This window comes from Nylanderia fulva, unplaced genomic scaffold (assembly GCF_048542155.1).
Source record: "Nylanderia fulva isolate GAGA-0341 unplaced genomic scaffold, ASM4854215v1 Scaffold85, whole genome shotgun sequence".
Lineage (NCBI taxonomy): Eukaryota > Metazoa > Arthropoda > Insecta > Hymenoptera > Formicidae > Nylanderia > Nylanderia fulva.
Window position 1 is genome coordinate 151,539 of NW_028190972.1, and position 20,217 is coordinate 171,755.

At 29.0% G+C, this 20,217-nt stretch overlaps 2 protein-coding genes and 2 non-coding genes across 4 annotated transcripts; 2 read left to right on the top strand and 2 right to left on the bottom strand.

The window, feature by feature from the left end:
• Window positions 1-999: 999 nt before the first annotated feature.
• Window positions 1,000-3,334, bottom strand: LOC114928574 (uncharacterized). Its single transcript, XM_029299826.2, has 3 exons — window positions 2,956-3,334; window positions 2,205-2,753; window positions 1,000-2,119 (listed from the first exon to the last, which is right to left on the bottom strand). The coding sequence occupies exons 1-3, from the start codon at window positions 3,068-3,070 to the stop codon at window positions 1,914-1,916; spliced, it is 870 nt and encodes a 289-aa protein (XP_029155659.2). The 5' UTR covers window positions 3,071-3,334; the 3' UTR covers window positions 1,000-1,913.
• Window positions 3,335-3,742: 408 nt separating this feature from the next.
• LOC114928598 (5S ribosomal RNA) lies at window positions 3,743-3,861 on the bottom strand. The gene has a single exon (XR_003819089.1). It is a non-coding gene; the product is annotated as a 5S ribosomal RNA (ribosomal RNA).
• Window positions 3,862-4,689: 828 nt separating this feature from the next.
• Window positions 4,690-4,808, top strand: LOC114928597 (5S ribosomal RNA). The gene has a single exon (XR_003819088.2). It is a non-coding gene; the product is annotated as a 5S ribosomal RNA (ribosomal RNA).
• Window positions 4,809-14,941: 10,133 nt separating this feature from the next.
• Window positions 14,942-19,583, top strand: LOC114928568 (stromal membrane-associated protein 1). The gene is made up of 8 exons (XM_029299818.2): window positions 14,942-15,184; window positions 15,870-16,003; window positions 16,504-16,671; window positions 16,969-17,170; window positions 17,265-17,525; window positions 17,605-17,870; window positions 18,079-18,222; window positions 18,577-19,583. Exons 1-8 carry the CDS (start codon window positions 15,067-15,069, stop codon window positions 18,694-18,696), a joined length of 1,413 nt encoding a protein of 470 aa, XP_029155651.1. The 5' UTR covers window positions 14,942-15,066; the 3' UTR covers window positions 18,697-19,583.
• The last annotated feature ends 634 nt before the right edge of the window (window positions 19,584-20,217 follow it).

Sequence of the window (20,217 nt, forward strand, 5' to 3'; positions counted from 1 at the left end):
ACTGAAATTTTATTGACACTTATTTGCTCAAAAAAAAAGAGAAACAAGGCTAAACGCATTGAAAGATATGTGGAAGAAACCATTCATCATTTCACTGACAAACAATTTCAGTCAAATTTTAGAATAACACGTGAAACTTTCCAAAGTTTACTTATTATTGTTGGTCCACAAATAGAAAATACTAATACTACTGGAACTGGGAGACCAATGGTCCCAGTTGAAAAACAGTTATTAGCAACAATATGGCTATTAGCGACGCCAGATTCTTATAGGTATCCTGACATTTTTATATATATGTAACGCTGATTTTTATTAGAAGTATGTAAATGTTTGCTCTTTCTGTAATCTAAAAGTAAATAACATTATGATGAAAAGAAAATTTTACTCTAAAAATTCAGACAATACCAAAATCAATTGTATATTTATTTTTAAACTATCATTAAATATATATTTATTATGTCTAAATTTAATTTAAAAATGATGTTCTTTTATGTAACAACAGATCAGTTGGAGAAAGATTTGATTTAAGCAAATCTACATTATTTTCCTGCTTTGTTCGAATTACGACAGCTTTAAATGATTTAGCACCTCAAGTGATTCATTGGCCAACAGAACAGGAACTTCCATTGGTAAAAGAAAAATTTAAAGCTATGGCTGGAATTGATGGTGTTATAGGTGCTCTCGATGGGACATATGTACCAATTAAAGCACCATCAAAGGATCCAGAAACATATCGAAATCGTAAAATGCAGTACGCCATAACGCTGCAAGCAATTTGCGATGCTAATTTAAAATTCATAGATAGTTATTCAGGATATCCTAGTTCAGTACACGATGCTAGGATTTTTAGAAATTCTGACATTTATAATTTGATACGTCAAAATCCAGAAAAGTATTTTCCAAATGATGAATTTATTTTAGCCGATAAAGCTTATCCTACTTTAAAGTGGTGTATTACTCCATATATAAATCGAGGAAATTTGACAAGACAGCAGGGAATTTTTAATACACGAGTTTCACAGACAAGACAAACAATTGAAAGAGCATTTGCTCTTTTATTTGGTCGATTTAGACGCTTAAAATATTTGGACATGAACAGAGTCGATTTAATACCCAAAACGATACTTGCATGCTGTGTTTTGCATAATATATGTCTAGATTTTAGCGATGATTTGATATGCGAATATGTACAAGAAGGTATGGAGGCAATAATGGAAAAACCACAGGAACAAATTATATATGAAAATGAAAATGAAAAACGACTTGGAAATGAACGTCGCGATGCACTATGCAAAGCATTAAATCAAAATCGTCGACAAATGTAATATGTTCTCAGTGCTATATTCTGTAATATAACATATATTCTATAATATATTTTATAACTATATTTTATAATATAACATAAATAGGATATTCAAAAATAGGATCGCCCTAATACAGTTAAAATAAAAAATATACTTTTAAAATAATATACTATATAATAATATCAATTTAAAATAAACTTTTTCATTTAGATACTTTGAGGCGATATTTTTTAGAGTTAATACAGTAACCACGTCTTTGGCACAGATTTAAAGAAATTGAAAATCAATTTTTTTTTCGCATTCAAGAAAAATAATTTATTAAGGGTGCTTTCCTTTTAGCGACACAAGTTGACACAATCATCATTCTGTCTTTTTTAAACATTCAGGCTTTAATAAAAGATAGAATGATACTTGTGTCAGCTTGTGTCAACTTGTGTCGCTAAAAGAAAAACGTATTAATTCAAACAATTTTTTAATCATTAACTATTCAATCTCATTTTTCTTGGATGCAAATCTTCTTATAATTTAAATTAATACTGATATACTTATCATTATATAAAATGTATTGCAGAGCCGGACGGAACAATATTAAATAATCTTATCACAGCTTTATAGCTTTTCCATTAATTTTTCCATCATGCGTTCATAAGAACTTATACTTTGTCGAAGAAGTTCTTGTTTTTCTTCGTGCCTGGCCTTCTTTGCGTTTTCTTTATCTTCAAGTATAACTTGTAAATCACTGAGAGTTATTGTACTCGCTCTCTTTCGTTGTTTTTTTTTATTATCTTTCGCATCATCAAGATCTTTCTGTGTAACTGTAAAATAATAATGTAACTTATAATAAATGTAAACAAATTCTTAACCAAATACATTTATATAAAATAATAATATTTATCATACCTTCAAACTTAATATTGTCATTCGATGAACTTGCTATTGCAACAGGAATAACATTGGGTTTATTTCCAAACAATTCATCGAGTTCCTCAAAGTTATCACATTTTACTGGTGCTGCACCAGTACTTTTAGGACCCATATTATCTATTTTTTTAAAATACTTTTTCTTCATGTATTTCATTTTTTCTTTACATTGTGCTGCAACAAAATTATAGCCTTCGCATTTCATACCACAGGCAATTTTAGTCCAGATATCGTCCTTTTTAATGCAATTGGAACTAAAATCATTTTGATACTTTTTGTACAAATGTAGCAGCATTGCTCTACTTTTATCTGTCCATAAGTTTTTCATTCCTTTATCCAGAACTTTTTCATTGCTCTCTTCTAAGGGTATCAATATTATGTTCTCAGTTTCTTCTAAGATAGATGTCGAACAGCGAGATGAATTTTCTGTATCAACATTTTTTTCGGGTAACATAATTTCTATTCCATACGGTTTGAGCAAAGTTTCAATAATATATTCCGTTAAAGGAATATAAGCCATTCTGCCTGCTGTAAAATATAATTAAAAGAGGTTATGTTATTTGTAAACGTTTTTTAACAATTAACTTGAGAATTATACAAAGCAATTTTTACAAAGGAACTAGATATTAAGCATTTATTAAGCATAATTCGTTCTTTGTCGTGTCTATTAAGACACAACAAAAGGCGAAATAAATGTACCAAATTTCTAAACATATATTTTGTAACTTACTTTTATTGTCACGTAAATAAACTTCCGACATTTCTGCGTTGAAAATTAGATTTCTATCGGCACCTTCTATAACTTTATACAAAGCTTGGGATTGTGATATCTTACAATTAGACATATTTGGTACACTATTGTAATTTCACTTATTTCACGTACGGACAGAGAGGTTTCTTTCCCCTGGTACGGAATTCTTGTGTAAAATGTGAAAAGTGCGTTTCTGCGCATGACGGGTAAACTCTACCTCAGTCGCGAGCAGGGTACATAAGGAGCACCCTGGGTAATTCCTCAAGAACTTTCTAAACGCATGTGGGTAAAGGTAACTTTTCCACCATAATGTATTTTTCGACTTTCTGAACGAGTTCAGAGACATTTATACCCTGCGGGTAACGTTTACGAACGCAGCCCAGAAACGGAATAAAGGTGCAATTTCACGTGCCGCTAAAACAAGTGATTGAAGCGACAGATTTGTCGCTCGTAATCCAGCATCAACAATTTTGTAGTTTGAATCAGTTCAACTACAAAGCATTTAACTTTTTCAATTCTAGTTCTGTGAAGTTAGCCTACCAAAATTAGATTTTCGAAGTTTCAATAATTGGAATCAATAGTTGGTCTTTTATTGATCATGTTTGTTGAATTCAAAAAACAGTGAACAATAATGGAAATTGTCTTATCTTTTAGTAAACAAAAATTTTTATAATATATAAAATTGATATATCACAAATAATATATAAAAAAATGTTTTGTTTTTTTTAAGATTTTGAATTAGCAAAAAAAAGAAGAAAAAAGAAGGTGCCAACGGTACATGGTGTTCCCAAGCGGTCACCCATCTAAGTACTAACTATGCCCAACGTTGCTTAACTTCAGTGATCAGACGAGAACTGGTGTGTTCAACGGGGTATGACTGTTGACGATGGTAAAATCTTAAGAATAAATATTAAGATATATTAAGAATATTGGACTATATTAGAATATTAAGAATAAATATTGAGAATAAATATATATGTACTAATAATATTTAAAAAAATATTACTTACTAAAACTAACTTAAATATAATATACTTATTCTTATAGGATTAATTACTATTTATTCTTAATATTCAATATTAATAATATTTATATTTAATATTTTTAATATTAATATTTAATATTTATTTTTAATATTCTCTCAATATTAATATTTAATATATTATTTTTAATATTTTAAATAATAATATTTAATATTTAATTCTTAATATTCAATATTAATTAAATCAATAAAATAGACAGTTCATGTAAATAAAATAAATAATTTTATAACTTTTAATTTTATTAATTTCCGTTTTTGTCAGCCTTATATAATTCTTACAATAAAAATCAAATATGAGAAAGATATACATCACATAGCGATAAATAAAAAAACTAACAAAAAGGTTTTTATAAAACATTTTCAAAATATTTATATAATATTTTTAAAAAATATATATTTATAAATATTTATGAATTTTTATCATAAAATTCTGTGCTGTCTGGGGTATGTATAGTTAGTAAAATGATTAATATATAGTCAAAATCTTAATTTCGCGTTTTATTGGTAAAACAGACGGCTTTAAGATCTCCTTATTACCAATAATAATATTTATTTTTTGTTTCAAATGTATGTATACTTAAATTATAATGACAATAAAGAAACTAATTTATTTACAATACTCTTAAAATTTTCAAGTGACTATTTCTTCAATAATTAAAGATCTTACCATCGTCAACAGTCATACCCCGTTGAACACACCAGTTCTCGTCTGATCACTGAAGTTAAGCAACGTTGGGCATGGTTAGTACTTAGATGGGTGACCGCTTGGGAACACCATGTATCGTTGGCACCTGTTTTTTTCTTCTTTTTTTTGCTAATTCAAAATCTTAAAAGAAACATAAAACATTTTTTTATATATTATTTGTCATATATTAATTTTATATATTATAAAAATTTTTGTTTACTAAAAGATAAAACAATTTCCATTATTGTTCAGTTTTTTGAATTCACTATAGATGCCATTTTCTTTTGAACTAGAAATTAGAACATTCCCCAGACTCTTACTTCTAGGGAATCTAATCCATATATATATATATATATATATATATATATATATATTTATATATATAGGCTGCGTTCGGAAACTATACACACTCGGTGTGGTTTCGTGATTTCAATGGAGAAGTGAAGGGGATACAGTGTGTTCTCGGGTGTAAAGTGTTTCCGAATGGATGTGTATATTTGTACGCATTTTGTGTACAAATATATATATATATATATATATATATTTATGTAAATATTTATATATTTATATATTTATATTTATATATTTATATTTATATATTTATATTTATATATTTATATTATATTATATATATATATATTTATATATTGAACAATCATATTCTTGCTTGAATCAAATAACGGGAAATCATTATTCATTGCGGCACAGATTAATAGACAGATCGCCAAAGGTCTGGATGAAGGAGAGACCAGCATTTCTCACTGATTTCAGCGCCATATCGTAGTAGTGGTCAATGCAGTAACTATTAATACGTTCCCAAGATAAGAGCGTCTCATGCTCATGAACTCGTCCGGCGGCATGTACGAAATTTATCTTTTCGTAGCGTTCGCGTATTTCGGAAAGGACAGAATTTTATGATGTTATAAATAATTAAAATATTAACCTGACCTATTATAATTATTTTTTAATAAATGTTTCATTATTATTATCATCTAAGTCTAAGTCGTTTAATTAATTTTTAGTTTTTTAATAATTAATTTAATTTATTCTAATCATTTTAATATGTAAAAAATACTAATACGTATACGTTTTATAATGAATTAATATATTTCGAGAGTCGAATTATATATTTTTAATAATATAAAAGTGTTCAAAAATTATATTTGACTTTTAATTTTAATTATTTTAGCAAAGAGTTCCGAAATCTCTTACACACATAATAGGGATTTTGTTCATCCATATAATTCGCAATTAAGTATATATGTTAATTATTAATTTTAATAAAATACAAAATTAAAATTAAAGGTCAAATGTAATTTTTGAACATAAATATATTTAATTCGTTATAAAACGTATACCCGTGATAGTATTTTTCTCGTACAAAAATAACTAGAATAAATTAAATTACTCATAAAAAAATAAAAAAATAATTAAATAATTTATATTATATATGATAATAATAAAACATTTTATAAAAAAAACAGATTCAATAAATATAAGTATATATATAACATGTACTTATATTTATTGAATCTATTTTTTAATAAAATGTTTTATAAGCTTAGAAAACTTGACTTTGACGTAACTAGCAAATTTTATTTAATTATTTCACGACGGTTTGACGTAATAAAATGTTTTATTATTATTATATAAAATATAAGTTTAAATTCTTTAATTAATTTTTAATCTTTTATGATTAATTTAATTTACTCTAATTATTTTTGTACGAGAAAAATACTATCATGGGTATACGTTTTATAATTAATTTAATATATTTGTGTTTAAAAATTATATTTGACCTTTAATTTTAATTTTTATTTTATTAAAATTAATAATTAACATATATACTTAATTGCGAATTATATGGATGAAAAAAATCCCCATTATGTGTGTAAGAGATTTCGGAACTCTTTGCTAAAAAATAATTAAAATTAAAAGTCAAATATAATTTTTTAACATTTTTATATTATTAAGAATATATAATTCGGTTCCCGAAATATATTAATTCATTATAAAACGTATACGTGATATTATTTTTCTCATATAAAAATGACTAGAATAAATTAAATTAATTATTAAAAAACTAAAAAGTATAATTAAACGACTTAGACTTAGATGATAATAATAATGAAACATTTTATTAAAAAAAGATTCAATAACTAGTAGGTCAGGTTATAATTTTTTATTTATTTATTTATAACATTATGAGCTATTAAGCTCATCATCTCGTTCGCTCTCTGTCTTGCTTTCATTCGGCAAGTCACAAACGATATATGATACTCGTATGTTCCTACTTCAACTCTCGAGAATCTGAAACAAACGAAACTCGTGTCCAATATACAGGGTGTCCGGTAACTAACAGACTAATGATTACAAATGGATTCTTTGGTCAATTTGGGAACGATTTTTTCTCAGCGAAAATGTCGAAAAAGGTCATCATTTTTTACAACTTTCCAATCTTTGTCATTATGTATATATCTTTATAACTAAGCCTTAAATTAAAATTTTATTATAGTAAACTCTACCTGAAATTAACTGAAGAATGTAATTATGTTAGACTTTTAACTCCAAAACGTTTAGTTTTCAAAAAACCTATTTTTTTCAATCGCTTATAACTCGAAAATTATTGACTTCTCAACATTTTTGCTAAGGAAAAATCGTCTCCAAATTGGCCAGAGAATCCGCCCTTAATCATTGGTCCGTTAGTTACCGGACACCCTGTATATACAGGGTAGGCCATTTTAATCTTTCCACTAAAATTTCTCAAAATCCAAAAATTTAAGACAAAAATGTTTCAGATAAAAGTTGTATGGTTTCAAGAGGGACATGAGATGGTGTCATTGATTTGACCTTGAATAGCCATTTGAAGGTTACGTGAAGGTCAACTTCAATTTCTTAAATGGAACACTATATTTTTTCTTGCATACTTTTGTAGCTGACTTCGAGATCTTTCCAAAACACTACAATAAAATATTTTTTCATGAAGTATTTTTCGAGTTATTAAGGCTGCAAATTTGCAGTATTTTGACATAAAATACAAAATATCTTGGGAAATATTCATTTTTCGATTATCATACCTTAATACTTTTATGCACAGAATAAATCAGTTGATGTAAAGAAAACACATAGTTACCTTTAAAAAAAAATATGAAAATTGCAATAAGCAGTTAGATAATTTTTCTTTAAGACAACTATGTGTTTTCTTTACACCAATTGATTCGTCTCATTATTCTGTGCATAAAAATATTAAGGTATGATAATCGAAAAATGAATATTTCCCAAGATATTTTGTATTTTATGTCAAAATACTGCAAATTTGCAGCCTTAATAACTCGAAAAATACTTCATGAAAAAATATTTTATTGTAGTGTTTTGGAAAGATCTCGAAGTCAGCTACAAAAGTATGCAAGAAAAAATATAGTGTTCCATTTAAGAAATTGAAGTTGACCTTTACGTAACCTTCAAATGGCTATTCAAGGTCAAATCAATGACACCATCTCATGTCCCCCTTGAAACCATACAACTTTTATCTGAAACATTTTTGTCTTAAATTTTTGGATTTTGAGAAATTTTAGTGGAAAGATTAAAATGGCCTACCCTGTATTATATAAAAGTGTATAGCACGTCAGAAGCTTGTGAGCTTACAGCGATAAGTAAAAACAATTGCGTATCTATTTCATTGCGTTTATCTGTTTAAACGCGCGCTTTAATTTTTCCAACGTTTTTGCCTGTTTATATTTTAAAGGTCCTCTCTTCTAAAAATCTTGTTTTAAAGATCCTCTCCACGAGCAAAATTCGAAAACATAAATTATTTAATATTTTTACTTTATTATTTGTAAATCCTCGGTAATTTCAAAATTTTTCTATTTGAAAATTATTAATTTTCTATTGCCAATTAATTTTATCACAGACTTTACTCTTACTCCCATTGCACTTTCGTTTGCGGTTTTCAGTATACGATTTTTTATCGTAGTTACTGAAAATTATTATTGTGAATTATACTTGTGCAATGATATGAAGAATTTACAATTTCGTTGAAATTGTTGATTTTTCAAAAAAATTACGAGATTCGCGGAAATTGCGTGCTTTCTTGGCATTTTCCGTTCGCGGCAGGCGGTTTATTTTTGATTGTTGCAAGTGTTTTTTTTTTTTTTATTAAAATAGATAATAATAATGTGAAATAAATCACGATATTTGACAGATGTGCATATATATAGAAATTGTAATAATAATAATATTATATCATAAAATTGTAAATTGTTTCAATTTTTTATAGACTGCGATAAAAGATTTTACATTTGGATAAGAAACTGCGGTAAGTAAAAATATAAAATTCTTGAAAACGTACCAAAAATATTTGATAACGTAAAAAGGTGAACTTTGAAAAATAAGGAACTTAAAAATTGCACTAATAAATGGGCTATATGTGAGCCGTGCGCGGATGTAAGGTGTGTTATATCGAAATTTAATTAATAGAATTGAGAATTAATCCCAATTTTAAGTCTTACAAATGTCCAAGCTAATTTTTTGTACCTCGTGTACATTTTTGAAAGTTATATCGAAAAATTAAATTTTAATATGCGTCTTACATCTCACATTTCGCATACGGCTCACATATAGCCTATTTATCTCTTATACTTTATTTCAACCCTTATAGAAATTTATTACTAGTAACGCCAATTTATCACTTATTTCGAGTAATTAATCACTTTTATTTCGAATACTTAAATTACTGTATATTATAGTATTTTAAATACTCGAAATAAGTGATTAATTGGCGTAGTGATAAATTTCTACAAGAGAATAAGGAGCCTTTAAATTCTTAATGTAAAAATTTCAAGTAATTTTCTTTAATAAAATTTAATTAAAAAATTTAATTAAAAAATTTTTGAACACTGTGTTAAATCACATTTAAAATCGTGATTATTTCAATAAAAAAACATTTTATGTGTAAAAAATATATTTTTTATATTTAATAAATTTTATATATATATATATGCATATGTAAAATATTCTCTCTCTCTCTCTCTCTCTCTCTCTCTCTCTCTCTCTCTCTCTCTCTCACACACACACACACACAACGGGGGCCAAATCTTTCAAATTGGTCTCATGATCAATTAGCCTGGATTCGCACCAGGGGCAAAGTCTGTTGGTAATGTCAAACAAATTTAGCCTAGACTTGCACCAGGGGCAAAGTCTTTTGGTCGAGTCTACGAAATTTAGCACGGACTCGAACCAGGGGCAAAGTCTTTTGGTTCAAGTCTACGAAATTTAGCACGGACTCGAACCAGGGGCAAAGTGTGTCGGTAAGGGGCAAAGTCTATCGCACGAAGATGGCGGTCTCTTCTTTAGGCAGGCCTTTGGCGATCTGTCTATTAATCTGTGATTGCGGCTTGATGCCATCCTTTTATTAAAGTAATATTTTGTTGATGCATTAAGAGTCGGCAGGAGGCCCGGTGGAAACGCCTATCGGCCGGCCTGGAATTACGGATTCCCTCCCCCCTTCCCTCGCTTTAGCGGGGAGCGCACACTTTTGCATAAACCCATATGCGTATGCATAAAAAATTCGATTGATTGAATTTCTTATGCATACGTTTATAGACCAATCAAGATTTTTAAGCGGGGAGCACACACTCTTGCATAAGCGCATAAGCATATGCATAAGAGCCATTCTACAATAGGTTGCAAATATCCTCGTTGCTAGTTGACAAGTGCCGATTGACCAATGAAAGTAAAGCAACTTGTTAGTTGATTGGTTAATCCTCAACCTATATATACACACATATGTGCATAAGCATATATACAATTTCCAAAAAGTGGGTGCTTATTAGCCTTGCTACGCTACTGCCTTCTGCTACGGAAGGCCAGGGTATCAATTCTGTAACGTTTTTTAAAGTGAAAATGTGAAAAGTGAAAAATTCTCGCCAATCACGCATTGATTTTAAAATGAAATCGATGTGCGATTGGCGGAAATTTTTCATTTTTCACGTTTTCACTTTAAAAAAAGTTACAGAATCGATACCCAGAAAGCATTTTCAGGCCGCATCTCGCATATACCGGCACGGTAGAGGAACAAGGAGAACACGTCATTATCGGTCCTTGTCTCTCTACGGTGCGTCCGCGTAAGCAATGCAATGGTGTATGTACGTGTATAGACATGCACCACTACATAAAGCCCGAGAATTGGTTTCTCAGCGTTGGCAACACTGAAACCGAAGTTTCGCGTTGACACCGCGCGAGGTTTCCAACATCAATTCGGAGTCTGGCTGGACGACCTGTCAACCTTAGAGCATATATACCTGGAAAAAGAATTGCTTTGTCCTCCGTGATAAAAATCTGTGTCCAAGTTGGGTGCGAGAAAGAAAGATAGTTTTTTTAACCTTTATCCGCAATGCGCAAACGTAGATGACGTCACGGTGACGTCACGCTCACCGCGCCGTTTGAAACTGGAAATGTAATTGGTGCTTTCGCTAATTCGCGTTTGCGCATTGCAAACGGAAGTAACAATCTACCCTTCTCTTTCCTTAAAAACGTGGTTCTCTCTCGCACTCTACTTGGACACAGTTTTGCGCTCCTATTCCCCTTCCATATCTATATGTTCTAAGCTGTCAACCCTTAAGGGTCGGCAGTACACCCAGGCAAACTTTGAATTGATATTGGAGACCTCGTGCGGTGACAACGCGAAACTCCGGTTTCAGTGTTGCCAACGCCGAGAAACCAATTCTCGGGTTTTATGTAGTGGTGTATGTCTGTACACGTACATACACCACTGCATCGCTCACGCGGACGCACGTAAGAGAGACAAGGACCGATAATCACGTGTTCTCCTTGTTCCACTACCGTGCCGGTATACGCGAGATGCCGCCTGAAAATGCTTTCTGGCCTTCCGTAGCAGAAAGCAGTAACGTAGCAAGACTAATAAGCACCTATTTTTGTAAATTTTATATATGCTTATGCACATATGTGGATATATTATTTATATATAAATATATATATATATAAAATATACTAATTTACTCTCAATTATATATGCTACTGTTATTATTTATCATTAGACAATTACAAAACAGAGGTTATAGATTTGGTCTGACTACACTGGCCTCAAATTAAAGTTGTATATATATTTATTTTAACGTTTCGACCATACGGGATGTGGTCCTTTTCAAAAATACAGATTGGAATATCAGAGAGTTACAGCATTTCGTCTTTAAGATGTAAGCGCAAATTATGATTCGGAGAGATTTAACTTGTCAAATAATAAAATATAAAATAAATTATAAAACATATACATATATAATTTGTAGTGCTATATATATATATGTTTTATAATTGTCTAATGATAAATAATAACAGTAGCATAATTGAAAGTAAATTAGTCTACAATGTTAGACACGGGTACTTGTTAGATTTGATAATTTATTGCTTATACTTTTTCGAGAGACAAGAATAAGAGAACGAATATAAATTATTATTAGCTTGTATAGCAATCATAGATTGACGAATATGCATGGTTATTCTTGATTTTTTTTCTATTATTGATGTTATTGTATAATTTGCTCCATAAATACTTATAACATAAAAGAACTTATGTCGAGTAATATTGATCAATGCAAAGGATGTTCAGTATGTATATCACCCAGTAAATTATTAGAGTTCAAATATATCAATATCAATTTTTTAATAATATATTGGAATACAGAGAAATGATAAAAAAATATATTTCGGCAATAAAAATTTTATAAATATATTGAAAATATTTTTACTACACGCGCGCGCGCGCGCGCACACACACACACACACACACTCACATACACACTATATAAATGCAAAATAATACAGAAAATAAATTTTTAATAAAAATCAACATACCAGCTATTTGTGTATGCATATGTAGCTGCAAGCATGCAACGGATTTATTACTTGATAAATTTATTTACGGACTTATTTTGCATTTATATATATATATATAGTGTATGTAATTGTAAAAATGATTAAAATATTTTCAATATTTAAAAATTTTCAAGTTTATCGCCTTATATTTCTATAATTTTTCTATATTCTAATATATTGTAAAAAAATTGATATTGATATATTTGAACTCAAGTTTTTTACGTGATTGAATATTATTGCATTGAGCCATCATACGTTACTCGTAAGTTCTTTTACGTTATAATAGTATTTATGTAGCAGAGAGAAAGAGATAAGAGAGAGATTATACAATACAACTTCAATAATCGAAAAAAAATCACGATAACGCTATTGTCATATCTATGTGTGTGCATATATATAAACTTATATATTATATATTTTATAAATAAGTAAAATATTATGCAGACAATGTATACAATATAAAATGTTCAGTTTGTGCTATGCTTCAATCAATAACACTGGTCGACAAAAAATGACTTTTTTCAGGTTCGAAGATTTCCAAAGCGTATTTTTGTAGATTTTTTTCATGCCGATTACAAATTCGGCCGCAAAAATTGCGTATCACGTCACGTTTTTTAGATATCTTGATCTAAAGATGCAAAAAAGGGCATTTTAGATACTTTTCCGTAAAATATATAGCTTTAAATTGGGATGTGATAAAAAGTGCTACGACGGCTCAAAATAAAACTTCTTGTAGTTTATATAAAAAATATATAAAAGGTCGAACCTATAAACAGTTTATTGAAAAAACTAAATTAAAAAATTGAAAATATTTTTTGCACGTTTCCTTATACTACTAATACAAAGTCTTTAGAGGTTCGATAGATAAAATATTTATAAATATTATTTTATTTGTACATAAATATTTAATTATTTATATAGATTTATTTACAAATATATAAATCATAATAATTTGAAACACATAATGTGAAATAATCTACATTTTTGTAAACACACACACACACCCACACACACATATGTAAAAGAACAAGAATAGCAATAATTCTTGCCTAACATTATCTTTCAATTATCGTTTCGTGTACGCAATATATATTTCACATTATGCATCTGTAACAAATTATATCGAATGATTTATTATTTGCATATTAATTTGCATATTATCTACCCAGACAGCACCAAGTCTAAAATTGACGCATAAGATAGCATTAAGAAATCTTTAAGACAGCTATTTTATGATATGATATCAAAAAGACATCTTAAAGATATCTTACGCGCCAATTTTGGACTTGGTGTTGTTTGGGTATATAAATAAAATATGTACACAAATAAAATAATATTTGCATAAATATTATTTTATTTGTACATATTTTATTTACATAGATTATATGCAAATATTTAAATAAATCATTCGATAATTTATTACACATTTTATTTATTATATAGATTTATATAGATTATATGCAAATATTTAAATAAATCATTCGATTATTTGTTACAGATGCATAATGTGAAATATATATTGCGTACACGAAACGATAATTGGAAGATAATGTTAGGCAAGAATTATTGCTATTCTTATTGTTCTTTTACATATAATATACATATACAGAGAAACAATGATAATACGAAAACCGGTTCTTGCTGATATCTCCCAATAATCGCATTCGTTCAACGCATTAGTGTTTGTGTCTACATGGATGTTACCACATATGCGATGTAAGAGAGACAAGGACAGAATGATAGTCTCTCCTTGTCAAGCTGTTAGCTGTCAGTATGTTACCACGGAAATTTCCCCTGCTCCTTATGAATCTAGTGAGAATCTTATAGTCCAGATATTTCATAAAATAAGTGACATAACTTTGGTTTTTTTTTTTTAATATATTCTTGATATAATAAAGTAGTCCGCCAAAGAGTCGGATTTTGCATTTTTGCTCTGAAAAATTTATAATAAATAAAATACGGACTCCTGGCTAACCCAACCTTACCCGTTACTAGCTGCGCATTCCCCCAAGTTATATTATAAATTTTATTTTCATCTTTTTTTCAATAAATAACTCTTTGGCGGACTGCATTTGAGCTTACTGATTAAGAATATCATAAATTTAATAAGATTCATTCAGTAGTTTCGCTAATATCTGGAATATAAGAATCTCTAATTCCCGGCCGGCCGATAGGCGTCTCCACCATGTCGCCTGCCGACCCTTAATTCAGCGACAAAAGTTGTTACGTGATCATTTTGTCGCTCAAACAATCGGTTTTAGCGGCTCGTGAAAAGGCACCTTTATGGAAAAGTATGTGCTCCCTCTTCGATGATCGCGCGATCGCCGCGCCGCAGCTGAAACTAATAGAATCTCTAGCGGGGTCGAGCGTTTATCGCGGGGAGGCGACACCGGAGCTGCTGAAGGCTCTCGCGATCGCGCGTGGTCTTCCGTGACTGTGACACTGTGATTTCGCGAAGACGCTCTCGGCAAAAATGACATCCCGTCACGAGAAGGAGCGCGCTAAGCAGATTCAGGAAAAGTGTCAAAACCTGCTGACACAGATGCTCCGCGACGAGGATAACAAGTACTGCGTCGACTGTGACGCGAAAGGTTCGTCTGACAAGAAGTAACATTATCGCTTATCCTGTACCTTCTTACGCTTATTTCTGACTCACGTCAGAGTCGTTATTCTCAAATCTTCAGGAAATATTCAGTGCTTTGTACTGTGTGTATAATTTTTATCGCATTTGTATGTGTATTTGTGTATCTCTTAAAATCGACATTTATCAGCGTAAATCGTGGAATGACGTAGGCCACGAAACGTCAACGCGTTATGGATTTTTAATTTCCGTGCTGTCAGTGCACTGTTTTTAAGCTCGTCTTTAACGTCGTCGAAACGTCTTCCAGGTTTACTTATTGCTCGAATTTTGGCTCAAAAAATGAGAACATGCCTCTTTTTCTTTTTCTCTCCCCTCTCCCTCCCTCTCTCTTTTCTTGATAGATAATTAAATTTTGATAAAAATATATAGTCATTTTTAATAAGATCTGTCATTTATGTTATCATGATTTAAAGCTCATAATACAGTCGCAAATGTGTGTATGTATTTTGTTACATATGTGTAAATAAATGGCTCAATTGGTTGACAGAACACTTGTATTGATAGCTATTAATAAAAATCTATAGTTATTTATCTTTTTGCTTCTTTTATACATCAAGTCTTTAATTAAATTCCAAATTTAGATGAGAGGTAAAATATTTTTTTATATCCTAGATATGTATTATTATATTTTACAGGACCAAGATGGGCCAGCTGGAACTTGGGAATTTTCTTGTGTATTCGATGTGCTGGTATACACAGAAATCTTGGCGTGCATATAAGCAAAGTGAAGTCTGTTAATTTAGACACATGGACACCAGAACAAGTAGTAGTATGTATACTATATTATATATATATATATATATATATATATATATATATATATATATATATATATATATATATATATATATATGTATATTATATATACATTTTAGTTTTTTTAAAGATAATAGGTAACATTTTTAAAAGAATAATATTTTTATTATTTATTAAAGTTTTGTATTGAAAAGTATCTAAAATATATAATTTTATAAATTATATATTTATCATGTTATAAAGTTCTAATTGTTTTTACAGAAAAGTTAGTCAGTTTTTAATAACATTTATATTTTAAGAATTTTAATTTTATTGTTATAATATTATTTATAAAATTATATATATATATATATATATATAATATTAATTAGTATTCTTTTAAATATTTATATTTTATATATTTTCTTAAATAGACAATTATGTGTATTTTCTACAAAATAAATAAAAACTATTGAAGCTTTTAAATATTTTATTCTGTTTTTATTTATGAATCTTTGTGCTTTTAATTTCTAGAGCTTACAGCAAATGGGTAATTCCCGAGCCAGAGCAGTCTATGAGGCAAATCTTCCAGACAGTTTCCGAAGACCGCAAACGGATTGTAGTCTTGAAAGTTTTATTCGAGCAAAGTATGAACACAAAAAGTACATAGCCAGAGAATGGGTGCCACCTCCTTTACCGAAGGTATGATTGTCATATCTACTTTAATCTTATTTGCTTCTCAACATATAATTTTGATTAAAATATAAGTATTAAATATGTATAAGTTATGTATTAAATATGTATATATATATATAAAAATATGTAATATGTATAAAGAAAACTTTGTAATGTTTTGCTTTGTAAATAGTGACATTATTTATTTGCTGTATATAAATTATATCATATAAATATTTGTATGCAATATTGATTTTATATCTGCAAAACTATATCAGGGTGTATTTGTGAGTTTAAATTGGAAATATTGCCATCAATTGCTAGGTCAATTGGGATAAAGAACTTGATGAAGAAGCTGAGAGACAACGCAGGCGAAAAAAGGAGAGTTCCGAAGCTGCGACAACTGTACTCCCACTTGTAAAAAAACCTGAAGTAGTGCCTCAATTGCCAAAACCTCGCAGTTCCGTCAGTCCTAAACTTGGTAGAACAAAAGAAAGTTCTGCAATTCTGGATCTCCTAGGTCTTGGTGTGTTTTTTCATTTTTTATGTATATATAATTTACTATATAATTATATAATTTTTGGAATATAAATATCTTATTTACATCAATACCTTAATAGATGCGCCAGCAACCAACCAAATAAATGTAAATGGTTCTGGAGACGACGTGTTTTCTTCCTTCTTGTCTGCGCCACCTGCTTCGACAGCCACAACTGGAAATGACGTTTCTAATGGAAGTAAAGCAACCGCTAAAACCGAAGAGGAAAGTTTCTTTGAACAAACAGCGCCGCTATCTCAAGAAAAAAGCAAAATGACAAAGGACAGTATTTTAGCATTATATGGTACACCAAGTCATCAATCATCGATTTATGGTGTTTCAGGTAATGCGCGTGCGACGAAGAAATATTGATAAATTTCAAAAATTAATACGCACTGCGTTTTTCTTTACATATATTTCAGGAGGAGTGTATTCTCAACATTCTATACCATATAAACAGCAAATGTCAAATGTGAATACGTTTGGACAACAAAGTTCTTTAGGTCAAATCGGCCAACTTTCTACACAAATGCCGGTCACAAATCAGATGCTTGTTAATCAAAATCAAATTATAACGAATCCTAGTTCGATAGGTGCGGTAGCAGCCAATCCTTTAGGCTTACATCTAGGGCAAATAAATCAACTAAATGGTGTACCAAATGCTGCTATGACGATGCCACCTCAAATGGTAAATAAAGCTTTGTGTGTTTATATATTATACAAGGTGAAGAAAAAGTATGAGACTGATAAATATCGGAAAGAATGATGTTTTACTAGTCTCATACTTTTTCCTCACCCTGTATATTTTTTATATTTTATTGCGCTGACTATGTGTAATTATTCTAACTTTTAATGTAAAATTTAGAAAATTTTCAACTTTTTCTTATATTTTATAGATGATGCAATTAGGACAAACTAGTATTACTAGTAATAATGGATGGAGCGGTATGTTGACGCAAAATCTTCAGCCAGCTCCTGGCAGCAATCCTTTCTTTAATTTAACAGCACAGCAACAACAAACTGCTGCATTCAATGCTCAAGTATGTAATAACAAATATTTTGAGACGCTCTGTGTTACATGATTGCATATGTGTGCATTGAAAATGAATATCCAAATATAAATATATGTTATATATTAATATATATGTATATATATAAATATTTTATAATATAATATATTAAAATATACATATATATATATATATGTATATTTAATTAAAATATAATATGATATATATTAAATATTATATATTATATAATATATATTAAATATAATATAATATATATTAAATATTATATATTATAATATTAATATGTATATACTATGTTGTAATATCTGTATTAGATAAAATGTCAATGTGTTACTTTTTAAATAATTTGTAATGACATTTCAGTTGCCGCAACAAATGTCGCAAATGTCTATGGGTGATATGAATTTTTCCTCTACGACAGGCAAACCTGCCAATGCCACTGCGTTACCCGGACAGACTCTTTCCACTAATTTGTGGCAGTAAAAATTTATTGCAAATATTGTGAACCTTTGTTATCTTGTTCAGTGTTGTAATGTCGACAGTCTATTATCCATCATAACATTTCCATGTTTCTTCATCGGATGTTGCTTTAGATAGTGATAGAACCGATGAAAGCATAGAAATGGGAACAAAAAAAAAGAAAGAGAAAATTACTCGAATACTGTTTCATGATTCGTGAACGTGTATAGTGCTTTGAGTTGATAAATATTTCTTCGGAAGCCTGTGCTAGCTTTTAATGTTATTGTTGGATGAAAATGATTGGAATAAAATAGATCTTTGACTGATTGTAAGAGAAGTTATTTAGTTAGTAGCGACACTATATATGTACCTTATATGGTACAAAATTATGCTACTAAAATAAGAGCTTTTTGTAATTGCGATTGAAGTATATGTCAGGGTCCATTTTCATCACAACTTAGTATTAATTCAAATCGGTGATGGAAAATGATATAATTTTAGCTAAGATTTCGTTGCTATTCGTGCTATGCAAAAGTGTGTTCGTGAATTTATTCACAAAAATAGAAACATTGAGAGGGAGAAATTGACATAAAGTATATGTATTCTCGCATCGAATAGCATCAATAATTTATAATTTGTTAAAATTATATCAAATCTCAAGTTCTGATTCAAATAGAGATATATATACATATATATATATATATATATATATATGTATATGCATACACAAGTTTTATCAGAGATGTAAAAAGACTTGAATCTTCATTGTATTTTTAAGATATAATCGACACGTGTGCAATATGTGTCCACATTTATTCTGTATTATTGATAAATATATAAATGCAAGATAATATAAATACATGATATCACACATGTATTTTAGTTGAATAAAGCATAGAATAGGACTATTATTATGACAATGATTGAAACAATTTTTTCTCGATAATTAATTATTACTGTAATATTTACGATATTTTATTTAAAAAATTCACATAGAGGTACATACATTAATACTAATAATTCTGAGATGTTTTGATTGATTTCTAATTAAAAATTGTTAGAGTTCGAAAAAAATAATTTTTCGAAATTTCTCACAAAGCAATTACTGTATATTTTTAATTACAAATCCTTAAATTTTGTAAGAAAATTCAAATGTGATTTTTCAGAATGCTACAAAATGTGTAAGTTCTATTTAAGAATGTAAAAAAAGAGATATATAAATGCAAAATTAAATTAAATCTGATTATGCATCAACATTGAATTCTTTCTTATGTATGTATGAGGTATAAGAAATCAAAATTTCATCACTTTTTTATACTTAATATAAAAATAAAATATTAATATATAATAAATAATATTTCAAAATATATTATATACCTACATAATACGATTATATATATATATAATAAATAATATGCAGAATATCCAATTTTAATCGACCATCCCTAAAAACTTATTTTTGATTGTACAACAAAATATTTCAAACAAGTGTTGCACAACTTTTGTTTAAAACATTTCCCAAGTAACAATAAACTGACGTCATTA